This window comes from Sphaeramia orbicularis, chromosome 18 (assembly GCF_902148855.1).
Source record: "Sphaeramia orbicularis chromosome 18, fSphaOr1.1, whole genome shotgun sequence".
NCBI lineage: Eukaryota > Metazoa > Chordata > Actinopteri > Kurtiformes > Apogonidae > Sphaeramia > Sphaeramia orbicularis.
In genome coordinates this window covers 30,293,203-30,305,514 of record NC_043974.1, presented here as the reverse complement: position 1 = coordinate 30,305,514, position 12,312 = coordinate 30,293,203, and the positions used below count along the sequence as shown (strand labels likewise).

Here is a 12,312-nt window from a genome sequence, read left to right as displayed (position 1 = left end):
ATTTAAATTTCATTTTTTTCAGTTTTTTTTTTTTTTGGATAGTTTATACAAGTAAGTATTTTCATAATTTAATGGGGTTTTTTTTTTACACTAAAACAAAGACAAAAATTTGGAGTTGTCATTATTTATAGGTTATTCTGTTATTATTTTTCTGGTCCGGCCCACTGCAGATCAAATTTAGCTGAATATGGCCCCTGAACTAAAATGAGTTTGACACCCCTGTATTAGACAATCAAACTGCTTTCGTTTTAGTCAAGCGTCTGTACTTTCAATGTGCAACTAATCTCTTGTTTGTAAGACTATGAAATTCTACCGTTCGTGAGTGGGGCCGAGCTCACGAACGTCCATCAGTCAAAGTATCTAGATAAAAAATCATTATAAAAGGATAACATTTAGCAGTAGGTGGTGCTGAAAATTTGGCATGGAAGCAAATTGCACTTGTTATAACACTTACACAAACCACTTTAAAACCTCTTCAATCACTCAGCATGAAAAAGTCCAATTTTCCAAATGGCTTCTAAACCCTAATCTACTCTTTTACTTAGATCAGCTGATTGTGGTTGACCTGATACAAAGTCCAAGCTGAATTTTCCACAGATAAAGAAGGAAAAGCTGCTCTGCACCTCAGCAGGAGCTTTTCATTCACCCCCTTCAATAACTCAAGGCTGTGGAAAAAAAAAAAAAAAAAAAAGTTGCTGAGGTATTTAAGCGGCTAAAGACTTCATAATAAATACAGAACTTATGTATAACAAGCCTTTTATAGCTGAATTAACCTGCAGGACAAAAATTTAAGACATAGGATTATTAGTTTTCACTTTGGTTGAGTGGAACATTAAGTGTTGGTTCAGTGACGTGTATTAAAGCCATAAAATCCACAACATTGCAGTTTCAAGGTCAAATGCAAACCCATGCCGTTTCATGGGTCTCATCAGCCACTGGACTGTAACTGGAAAAAAAAAAAAAAAAAAGTGGAAAATGTAAAGCATGTGGTGAAAACGTGACATTTGAAATCTTTCTTCACTAATCTCAGTAGTCTCTGTAACCACCGTTTTTTTGGGCTCATTGACATTATCCAAAGCAGTAGTACTCGTCTGATTCCACCCTGAGTTTCAGCGGGGATTTGCTAAATCTGTCGCTGTCGATTACAGTTTTATCCACAAAACAGTCGAGGTCCGTGGGCGACGGGTCATCGGGGATGTCCTCCGCTAGCGTGTCCAGGTAACTGCCCACAGACAGACCGTCCAGCCCGTCGCTGTTACCGTCATTCAAGCTGTTGAAGCTGCCTCTCAGTGAGTTACCGTCCTGGCTGTCGGACAGGCTGTACAGGCTGCCTGACAGACTGCCCTCTTGGCTCGCAACGCCTCCTTTGTCCTCTATCATCCAGCGGATGGACTCAATGCCTTCATTGATTGACATGAGCTGCTGCATCAGCTTCACATCAATGGCTCGCAGATGTGCCTGGGAGTTAAAAAAAAAAAAAGCATACAGGTTAGATCATAGGACTCCAGCAGTGAATGCAGCTGCCAGTCATATGTAGAATGAAAGGAAGCAGAGAACAAAAGCAGAAGCATCTTCTGTGTCTGAATGGATGAGGAAAGAACAACTGATTGGAGTAAGCTAGTGCTAGCATTCAGAGCTAGCTCTTGACCTGAAAACAATCTTTAACCCTCTGGTATCCCATCCAGCAAGGCCCTTACTAAGCACCAAGTGTGCCTTTTTCGCACACTAATAATGAATAATGTCAAAAAAAAAAAAAAAATCAAACAGTTTGTTTTTAATTCTTTTACACTTTTTTTTTCTATTTCATCAACTTGAGCCATAAATAAAAATACCAAATACTCAATAATTGTCACATTTTTTAACCTGTGTTTGTAATGTAAACAAACCATTTTTTGGATGCAAAAAACAAAAAAAATATGTTGTTTTTTTTTTTTTCAATATACTACATAAAAAGTGGATCACATATTATTTAATTTTTTCATCCTGGCATATGTCAATGATTAACTCCAGCATTGGTTAATTTGTATTATTATTTTTGGCGCTAGGTCAAATGTTCAAAAATACTAGCATCTGTCACCAAGTGTGTGTAAAATGCACACTTATAAATCAAACTATTAAATATTATATATTGATTTATTTTTTTGCTCTAATTTGATTTTGTTTTGTAAATCAAGCTCAGCCCTAATCATACATATCAAATAGAAGAAATAGTGCGTTTTAGGCACACTTGGGAGACAGATGCTAGTCTGGAAATTTTCTTTTGTTTACAATGTGCACATTTTAGTTGGTGGCCAGAATTTTAAAGATCATGCAAAAATGAACAACTTTTGAATTCTAACCTTATTTAAATTGTGAAAAATAATATGAAGTTTTTTAAAACGAAGTGCAAAGTGTGCATAAAAGGCGCACCCGGATACCAGAGGGTTAAAGGAGTGATATTCTGCTTTTTTTTAAATGGAATTATGCATTTTAAAACATTTCCCTGTGGTCTACTTAAACTGTAAATGCTCTGCTTGGGTCTGAATTCTTCATTAATTCAACTCCACAGGTCCATCTTCAACACTATTTCTGAGTAATGACACCAGAAAGGTGGTTTTGAGCGCTGGCCCTTTAAATGCAAATGAGCCACTTCAGGCCCCATCCCCTCCAGGTTGTGGGCTTTGCTGCATTTAGGTATCATTTAGGTAATCGGCTCAAAGTTTGGACATATTTTCAGTTTTTACTACAACCACTGCTACGTACTCGAGGAAATGTTCATCAGAAGTCTTGACCTTACATGTGCAAATGTCGAGACATAACTAGTTAAAGACGAAACAAATTAAGCAGGAATTAAAACAGGTTGTAGAAATCCATTCGATTTTTGCCAAAATGAATATAAAGATAGCTTTGCAGCACCTGGAGGGTTCAAATTCAAACTTTATGAACTATTACAATCAACAAATACACAAATAAATGAACCAAAGACTAATAAAAGTGGGTTTAGCAAAATATGACCCCTTTAATAAAAAGACAATACGCAATTAATATCGCCATAAATTAAAACAATAAAAAGCCCATGTCCCGCCCCTTCCACTGCGCCACATTGGACATAACACCAGAAAAATATGGACAGCAGTTAATGGAAAGAGACCATTTTTCATGACATTTGAATCACCATTGTGTCACCATTTACACCCATGATCTCTGTCAATATAAAAAATAACTTTATGACCCAGTAAAGTCACTGTTTGTGGGATACCCAGTAAAAAAATAATGTGGTTTTGTGTTAAACAACTCAATGGACTGCATTTATTATACACAATACCAATTCCAAAATGGTGGCTACATTGGTATATTTCAGCTGAAACTTTAAGATTAAGGTGAAAAAGTATCGAAACAATTGAAAATATACATGTCTGATTAAGGTGAAGCTGTAAAGACCTTCAGGTATTAAGATTAGGGTTAGATTTACATCCATCTCTGACTTTCTAGACATGTAAACTGACACACATTTGCGTAAATGATGCATAATACAAACAGGATTTTTTTTTTTTTTTTTTTATAAAGCAAAGCAAAAAACAACTTGTCTTTTGCCATTTACTGATAGATTCTTTTTATTTTTTTTCTATAAAATAGACACATGGGGCACAACTGGACAGGAGGGGACTTCTGATCTGTAAAGCATGATGATATTGTGAAGCAGTGTGGAATCATGGGAGTTGTTGTTTTCACCATCACTACAGATGAAATGAAGAAGTCACTGTATGTAAATATAATTTTATAATGTAAATGTAAAGTTAAAAACAAACAAATAGCTGGGATGACTTAACAAATGGTGGATGCTATGCTAGTTTAGTCCCTAATGGTTATACATTATGGTAAATCGGATTAATTCTGAAATATATCAACATTTTGCTCTTTTCTGGAGCACTGTGTTGTAAAATGGCAAATGAATAGTATAAATATAAATATAAAGTACGTACTGTGGCCAAAATACAGCTGTGTTACTAAGTGTGAGTTTGTTCCTATATGATTTACACCCACTAATCCATAATAATTCATGTTTTTCCTTTAACAGTCAATGAAATAAGCTTCTAACTGAACAGGAAAACAGAAAACGGTCCCTAAAAACAGGACAGAGGGGCTATAAACTCAAACCAGATGTATACTAATGGTATGAAGCAACTTTGGAAGCATTTTGGGTGTATTTTAAAAATAAATATTTGCCGATATAAAAGAGAAACTATTTTTCAGATTAAACACATTTTTATATTGTTTTTTTTTTTTTTTTAATAAGAATCCGCATGTAACACGGTAAAAAAAAAAAAAAAAGAAGGACACAAAAATATCTTTTTATTCACTCACAGGTACGTTTTAGGAATCAAACTAATTATGCAAGGCAGAGTGTTGCACAAAAATGACCGCTGTTGCAAAATCACTTGCAATTTATTTGTGTTTAAATGGGCTGGTTCTGCATGTAACGCGTGTGGACACGATGGGTTACATGCAAAACCTTGAATGAGACTGCCTATTCATGAAAAACCCACATGTCTGGATTGGAAAAACCAGTAGGATCGACCAATTTAACACAGTGTCTTTATTTATAGCGGTATATAAGACCATTTACAGTCATGTTTTCCAGATCTAATGCACTGACACTTGGGTAGCTTTTCATGTCCTATTTTTGGCTCCAATATTTTATTAAAAATTCATTCATTTTGGGATGGCTCAGAGCTAGAGTAGAATTTTTTTTTTTTATTTATCTCAGGTCATCATTAGGTACATCTTGGGGGTAAATATGTGTAAATTTCTCTTTTATTATTTGGTCTAAAAAGCTGGAAAGTGCGAGATACCAAAATAAACCCAGTTTCATAGAAGCACCCATATACAGAACTCATATAATCAAAGTAGAATATATAACATATGCACAGTCATTTTTGGATTATCCTACAAATACTGCATATTATATTTCTAGAACTGGATGAAGATAATACGACATGATTCCAAGTATCAGATACTTTACAGAGCTTATTCCTCGACAACTGTCAGCACTTTTTTTTTACTCTAGCCCAGAAGACTATGGGTCATTCTGTGCTGACTATAAGGCTTTCTTGTGGACTTAATTACAGTATGGGGCACTGGAACAGGAAGTTGTATTATTCTTGCAGCAGTGCAGTCAGGAAACAGTTTGCATCCAGGATTTTGAATGATACGTCTGCAATAATACACAGTGCAGCCATTGATTGAACTCCCTTCAACAACCGTGCTATTGACTGTGGATGTGGGGTCATTCAAGAGGGATTCCCCCGCATCAAGAAAGTGGGTGAAAATGGGACGCGGACAGCTGCGATCAGCTTGTCAGAATGCATGACAGACTGATGAAGGTGGACGGGGATGACACAGTGTTCCAGACAGCTGGCTCGACCAAACAGTCTGTGCTTCGGAGTGGATTTGCAGCCAGGCCTCATTTAGCTCACACACTGCTGCCGGTGTGTTTGTTTTGCCAGTATCACCGCCTGCTTTATGCACACATGGACGCAGAGCACATGCAGTCACGGAGGCGTATTAGTCCAAACAGCTACCTCGTGTTACTGAGACGGCACCAGCGGGTCGGTATCACAAAATGAATTTAGGAAACAAAATTAGCGCGTCATTTTCTGAGCTGGAACGTATCATGACATGCTTTGTTTTGCAGACGAATGGGTCGGTGCATGAGCTGTTCTGTTTCTGCATCACTGGATAGCCTCTGGAATAGATCAATAACAAAATAATGCAATACTTTCAAGTGTGTGTGCAACAGACTAGTCCAGACCAAAACATAGCAGTCTGATTGGATTAGTGATTAAGCTGTGAAGGCATCCGCAAAAACAGACAAGCCTGAAATAACCCCAACAGAGATGACTAAACCTGACAATAACAGGCTAATAATCCAAACTAGTTCCCAGGATGGATGTGTTTTTCATATTATATGGCTCTAAATTAGTGGTTCCCAACCTTTTTTGGCTCGTGACCCCATTTTGACATCACAAATTTCCTTCTGACTCCAGAATTTTTTGCTAAAATTAATTTGTTTTTGATCCCATAATAGATTGCTAATACATTTTAGATGACATTTAGGCTATATAATGTATATTATTATGGACGGAGGCAGAAAAGCCAGGTGTAGATTACCGCACGAAGTGAGAATTTGATTTTCCTTGGTCAGGATATGTACAGTCAGTCCAGCTTGGATTTACAAGGCTGACAATTAATACTGAACAAACAAGAACTCAAACTATGAATTATGAAAGAGCTGCAGCATCTGAAACCGACCACAATGAACATTTGACAGATAAACAGAACCACAGTGCTTCAGTGTCAGGCTCAGTTTGTCATGTCTTTTATGGATTGGGATTGTCTCTCAACTCAACATATAATTTTTATTAGTAAGTTTATTTATTTATTTATTAGCAACAGTGTATATTCATGAATATCTACAACAATTGCAGCTGTAATTATGCCAGATTGTCGCAGCAGTGCTAATTTCCATCTGTAGTCCCTAGGCAGGTGACAGGAAATACAGTTGACAAAAACGCAAAATATCATAAAAACATACAGAACAACACAGTGAGGACGATCTACTGATGGTCACAGGCTTGGCTTTCCTTCATCCAATGTTTCTTGTTCACAAAATTAGTATTGTTGACACATAAAATACTAAAAACCAGCCTGGTGGAGATCGTTTAGATCACAGGTGTCAAACATGTGGCTCGGGGGCCAAATCCGGCCTACCAAAGGGTCCAGTTTGGCCCTTGGGATGAATTTGTGAAATGCAAAAATTATACTGAAGATGTTAACGATCCTTTTAGTTCACGTTCCACATTCAGACCAATTCAATCTCAAGTGGGCCAGACCAGTCAAATACTATCATAATAACATATAAATAAAAATAATGACAACTCCAAATGTTTCTCTTTGTAAATGTAAATATCTTCATGTATTTACACTAAAACAAAGTATAATTTTGCAAAAAATAAAAAATGTGAATAACCTGAAATGTCTTAAGAGACATAAGAACAATTTTAACAATATTCTGCCTGTTATTAAATGTTTTGTGTATTAGTAGATCCACTGTGATCTGTAAGTTATAATGTACATGTGTAAATGATAAACTGAAGCAAACTATTGTTAAAATTACACTTATTTTTTCAGTTTGTTCATGTTATTCACATCTTTTGAAAAGATAGTTTGTAGATGTAAACCTTTTCATATTGTAAATTTACTTTTTTCGCTCTAAAACATAGAGAAAAGTTTGGAGTTGACATTATTTATTAGGGATGTCCTATAATATTGGCCCACTGATATTATCGGCCCGATATTGGCGTAAAAATGTAATATCGGTGAATTTCGTTATCGGTTTGTTTGCCTATCATTAAAACCGATAAAATAATGCCTTGATTTCGCCGGCATTTATTGACGCGTAAATGAAGCATTGTTTGTAGCTGAAAGAAATGTGCAGTTTATTAAAATTGTACAGTAGAGTTGCCACACTGTAATAGACTCATGGAGGGAGGGAGAGAAAATAAATAAATATGGCATTTTTTCTACAACTTAAGTTGAAGTATGTATTCTTTGCACAGACAGCGTTTACATTTTGAAAGCCTTGTTGCATTTGAGAATGCATCCAATGGGGCATCACAATAAAATTAGGCATGATGTGTTAATTCCATGACAGGAGATATGTGATGTTACCTAAAATTAGTTTAACCCTTTCATGCATAGTGGTCACTACAGTGGACATCTATTCTACAACTGTCCTTTTGCATATTCATGGGTTTTGTTGTTTTAGTTGCATATTAGCCACCACAGTGGACACTTATGCACCATCCCATTCACTGTAATTCATACCATTACTGTAACTTTGCTGTTCTGGATAAACCTGATCTGCAGTAACATGTTTTAAATCAATTGATAACTTTTCTTAAGTTTTTTTTTTTTTTTTTTTGCATATTATCTCCATGAAGTTAGTAATAACTAGTATTAGTATGTGTTAAAATGTGAGAAAATATCAGATAAGTTGAATGAAAACTTTTTTATTTCATAGTTTTCACATAGTGTATCACTTTCTGATGATCTTTGCATCAAAAATCAAACGCTTGGTGTCCAGCTGAGTGGACCTTTTTGTAATTCCAGGAAAAATAGGTTCATAAAAAATTTCAATCGCTTTGTTTTTTCATGCCTTAAGAGGAATAAAAATACTCCAGAAAAAAAAATCTTGACTAAGGTTCTCATAATTCATGCATGAAAGGGTTAATATCCCACATATATCGGCAGCGGTATCGGTAGATATCGGAATCGGAAATTAAGCGTTGGACAATATCGGCATATCGGTTTTTGGCAAAAAAACCAATATCGGACATCCCTATTATTTATATATTATTCGGTTATTATTTTACTGGTCCGGCCCACTTCAGATCAAATTTAGCTGAATGTGGACCCCTGAACTAAAATGAGTTTGACACCCCTGGTTTAGATGGCTTTTATGGAGGGCACACAGCACCTACCAAACCTGTGCACCATCTTTTTTATCAATTACTAGAAATTTCAGGCGACCCTGCTCTAAAATGTGAGAAAAGCTCGATTAGAATCAACCATCTTGGTGCTTTTATGTTTATGCATTTGGCAGACGCTTTTTTTCCAAAGCAACTTACAGGGGAAAACCAATCAAATCACTCAATCAATCAGATTTTATTTATATAGCGCCAGATCACAACAAAAAATTTATCTCATGACACTTTATATATAGAGTTGGTCAAAACCAGACTCTAAGCCAGGGGTGTCAAACTCATTTTCTTCGGGGCCACATTCAGTCCAATTTAACCTGAAGTGAGCCGGACCTGTAAAATAATAGTATGATAGCCAATAAATAATGACAACTCCAAATGGTTTGAGTGCAAAAAAAAACATTCAGTTATGCCAATTTTTACATTTACAAACTATCCAGACAAAAAGGATGTGAATAACCTGAAAAAAATGAAATTTGTTAAGAACTATAAGTGCAATTTTATCAATATTATGCCTCGACTTATCATTTATACATGTGTATTATATATGAGATCTACAAAGGCACAAAACATTTAGTAACAGGCAGAAAATAGTTAAAATTGCGCTTAATTTTCTTGAGACATTTCAGGTTCATATTTGTTCAGGTTATTCACATTATATTGTTAAAGGGTAGTTTCTTAATGTAAATATTTTCATAATTTAATGTTTTTTCGCACTAAATCAAAGACAAAAAAAATGGTGTTGTCATTATTTATAGGTTATTATGATATTATTTTTGAGTTCGATGCCCGAACTTGCACTTTGCAAATTCATCCTGTGGGCTGGATTGGAACCTTTGGTGAGCCGGTTTTGGCCCCCGGGCCGCATGTTTGACACCTGTGCTCTAAGCCAATTTACAGAAACCAAACAGAATCCTTTTATCTTTGTAAAAGCTTTTACAAAGATAATATGCAGCAGACACAAGTTTACATATGAATATAAAACTACAAATACCAAAACCACTGTTTGTTCTGTTAATAATAATAATAATAATAATAATAATAATAATAATAATAACAATAACAACAATGATAATAATAATAACTAGAAGCACTCGGAGAGCGCAGACCTCTGCCAAGGCTGATCAGTGGCCCCCCCTGTGGGCCCCCCCACGCCAAGGAGGTTATGTTTTTGCCAGGGTTTGTTTGTTTGTCTGTTTGTCTGTCCGTTAGTGTGCAACATAACTCAAAAAGTTATGGACAGATTTTGATGAAATTTTCTGGTCTGCGCCCCCCCGTGGGCCCCCCCACCCCCGATCACCACCAAAATTTAATCATTTCTTCCTTATCCCATTTCCAACAAACCCTGAAAATTTCATCAAAATCTGTCCATAACTTTTTGAGGTAATAATAATAATAATAATAATAATAATAATAATAATAACTAGAAGCACTCGGAGAGCGCAGACCTCCGCCAAGGCTGATCAGTGCCCCCCCCCGTGGGCCCCCCCACGTCAAGGAGGTTATGTTTTTGCCAGGGTTTGTTTGTTTGTTTGTTTGTTTGTCTGTCTGTCTGTTTGTCTGTCCGTTAGTGTGCAACGTAACTCAAAAAGTTATGGACAGATTTTGATGAAATTTTCAGGGTTTGTTGGAAATGGGCCCCCCCGTGGGCCCCCCCACCCCCGATCACCACCAAAATTTAGTAATTTCTTGTTTATCCCATTTCCAACAAACCCTGAAAATTTCATCAAAATCTGTCCATAACTTTTTGAGTTATGTTGCACACTAACAGACAGACAAACAATCAAACAAACAAACAAACCCTGGCAAAAACATAACCTCCTTGGTGGAGGTAATAATAATGATGATGATAATAACTAATAATAATAATAATAATAATAATAATAATAATGAATTGGATTTCTATAGGCTTTTGAAGACACCAAAAGCCCTTTACATTATTGACCCATTATTCATCCAGTCACACATCCACCCTCTGGTGTTGTGTGCCACCTTCCTACAGTTGCAGAAACTCGGTCAACCTGACCATCTGTTCATGCATCCTAATACCTCTGCTGACCTTCTGGAACGGAAGGGGTTTTGTGGTGATTCTGGGTCAAACACTGCCTCAAAAGCTCCAACAGGTATAGAAAGTGTTTAAAGGAGCCATGTGAGAGTCATTCCACAGACACCAGTGGAGTTATTTCAATGACAATAGAGAAGCAGTGAAGAATACTCGTGCGTAAAAGTCTGAAGTGCGCAGGTGTGAAGTGGTGTCACCTCCTGACACTGAGCAAACACCACAGCTTATTCTGATGCATTTAACAACCACATGTTGATGCGTAGACCTGTTTTCCATCAGGGAATAGGCATTTCCTGTGTACCAGGGACGGTTTGGCAGTGGATTAAAGAAGGGTTTATTAAATAGAGGAGCTGCAGAAAAATAAAGTAATGAAGCAACGCCTAGTTATTATGAAAACACAAAATGACTGAGTGCGTCAAATAGGCGACAACAGCAATTCTTCAGCTGCCATATGGTTTCATTTATGAGTCTTTCCCTAACGTTCACAAAGATAATTAGAGCATACAAGAAGAAGAGGATTACTCACCATTTCTTGTTTTAAAAATAGCATTTTGCTCTCCAGTCTTTTCAAGTCTGTGGAGTTGCCACAAAAGGAGCAGTTGACCAAATGGGGCTTCTTCTCAGACTTGTCATGTTTGTCGTGATGTTTTCCTCCAACAAGTGAGCGAATGAGACTATCCGGAACTTTGCGACCCAACTTTGTTTCTAAATCCTTCAAATCGGGTAAGACGTTGTTGTCCTCGTCCATGGTTCTAGGATTTGGAACGAGCGCAAAAAGGAAATTAGAAGGAAAACGCTCCCGGTCATGCGTCAAGGGGAGATGCGTAAAAGGTTGTGCGCGCAAACGGTTGGTCTCAGTCCGAGGAAATGCAGTTGGAAAAGGTGTAGAAAATCGGTTGTGCTTGTAGTTTCATTCAGTTGGCTCATAGGACAAAGTGTTCAACTACAACTACTCCGCCGTGGGTCTACTTTGTCGCGGTGCGCACACCTCCCACTGGAGCGTCCCACCAGTAGTGAGACAGTTATAACGCAACGTGCTCCCCGTGGACCCTCCCACTAGGGAGCGTCCTCTGAAACCAGACACCGGACAGGTGAGGACGCACCACTGGGAGAAGGATTTTTGTTTTTGTGTTTTCCTGCACACTAGTATTATACACTTTAAAAGGGATACACATCAGGACAAGGGTGTCAAAGGCATTTTAGTTCAGGGGCCACATGAAGCCAAATGTGATCTACAGTGGGCCAGACCACTGAAATAATAATTAATAAATAAAATAAATAAATAAACACATACATACAGACAGACAGACATGACAACTCCAAACTTTCCTCTATGTTTTACACCAAGGGTGTCAAACTCATTTTAGTTCAGTTTAGTTCATTAAGCCAAATTTGATCTGCAGTGGGCCGGACCAGTGAAAAAAAAAATAATAATAATAATAAATAAATAAATACATACATACATACATACATATATACATGACAACTCCAAACTTTCCTCTATGTTTTAGAGCAGGGGTGTCAAACTCATTTTAGTTCAGGGGCCACGTTAAGCCAAATTTGATCTGCAATGGGCCGGACCAGTGAAATAATAATAATAATAACAAACAAACAAACAAACAAATAAATAAATAAATGACAACTCCAAACTTTCCTCTATGTTTTAGAGCAGGGGTGTCAAACTCATTTTAGTTCAGGGGCCACATGAAACCAAATTTGATCTGCAGT

The 12,312-nt window shown here is 36.9% G+C and overlaps 1 protein-coding gene across 1 annotated transcript; it reads right to left on the bottom strand.

The window, feature by feature from the left end:
* Positions 1–814: 814 nt before the first annotated feature.
* On the bottom strand, positions 815–11,634 carry lurap1l (leucine rich adaptor protein 1 like). The gene is made up of 2 exons (XM_030162718.1): positions 11,111–11,634; positions 815–1,458 (listed from the first exon to the last, which is right to left on the bottom strand). The coding sequence occupies exons 1-2, from the start codon at positions 11,330–11,332 to the stop codon at positions 1,069–1,071; spliced, it is 612 nt and encodes a 203-aa protein (XP_030018578.1). The 5' UTR covers positions 11,333–11,634; the 3' UTR covers positions 815–1,068.
* Positions 11,635–12,312: the final 678 nt, after the last annotated feature.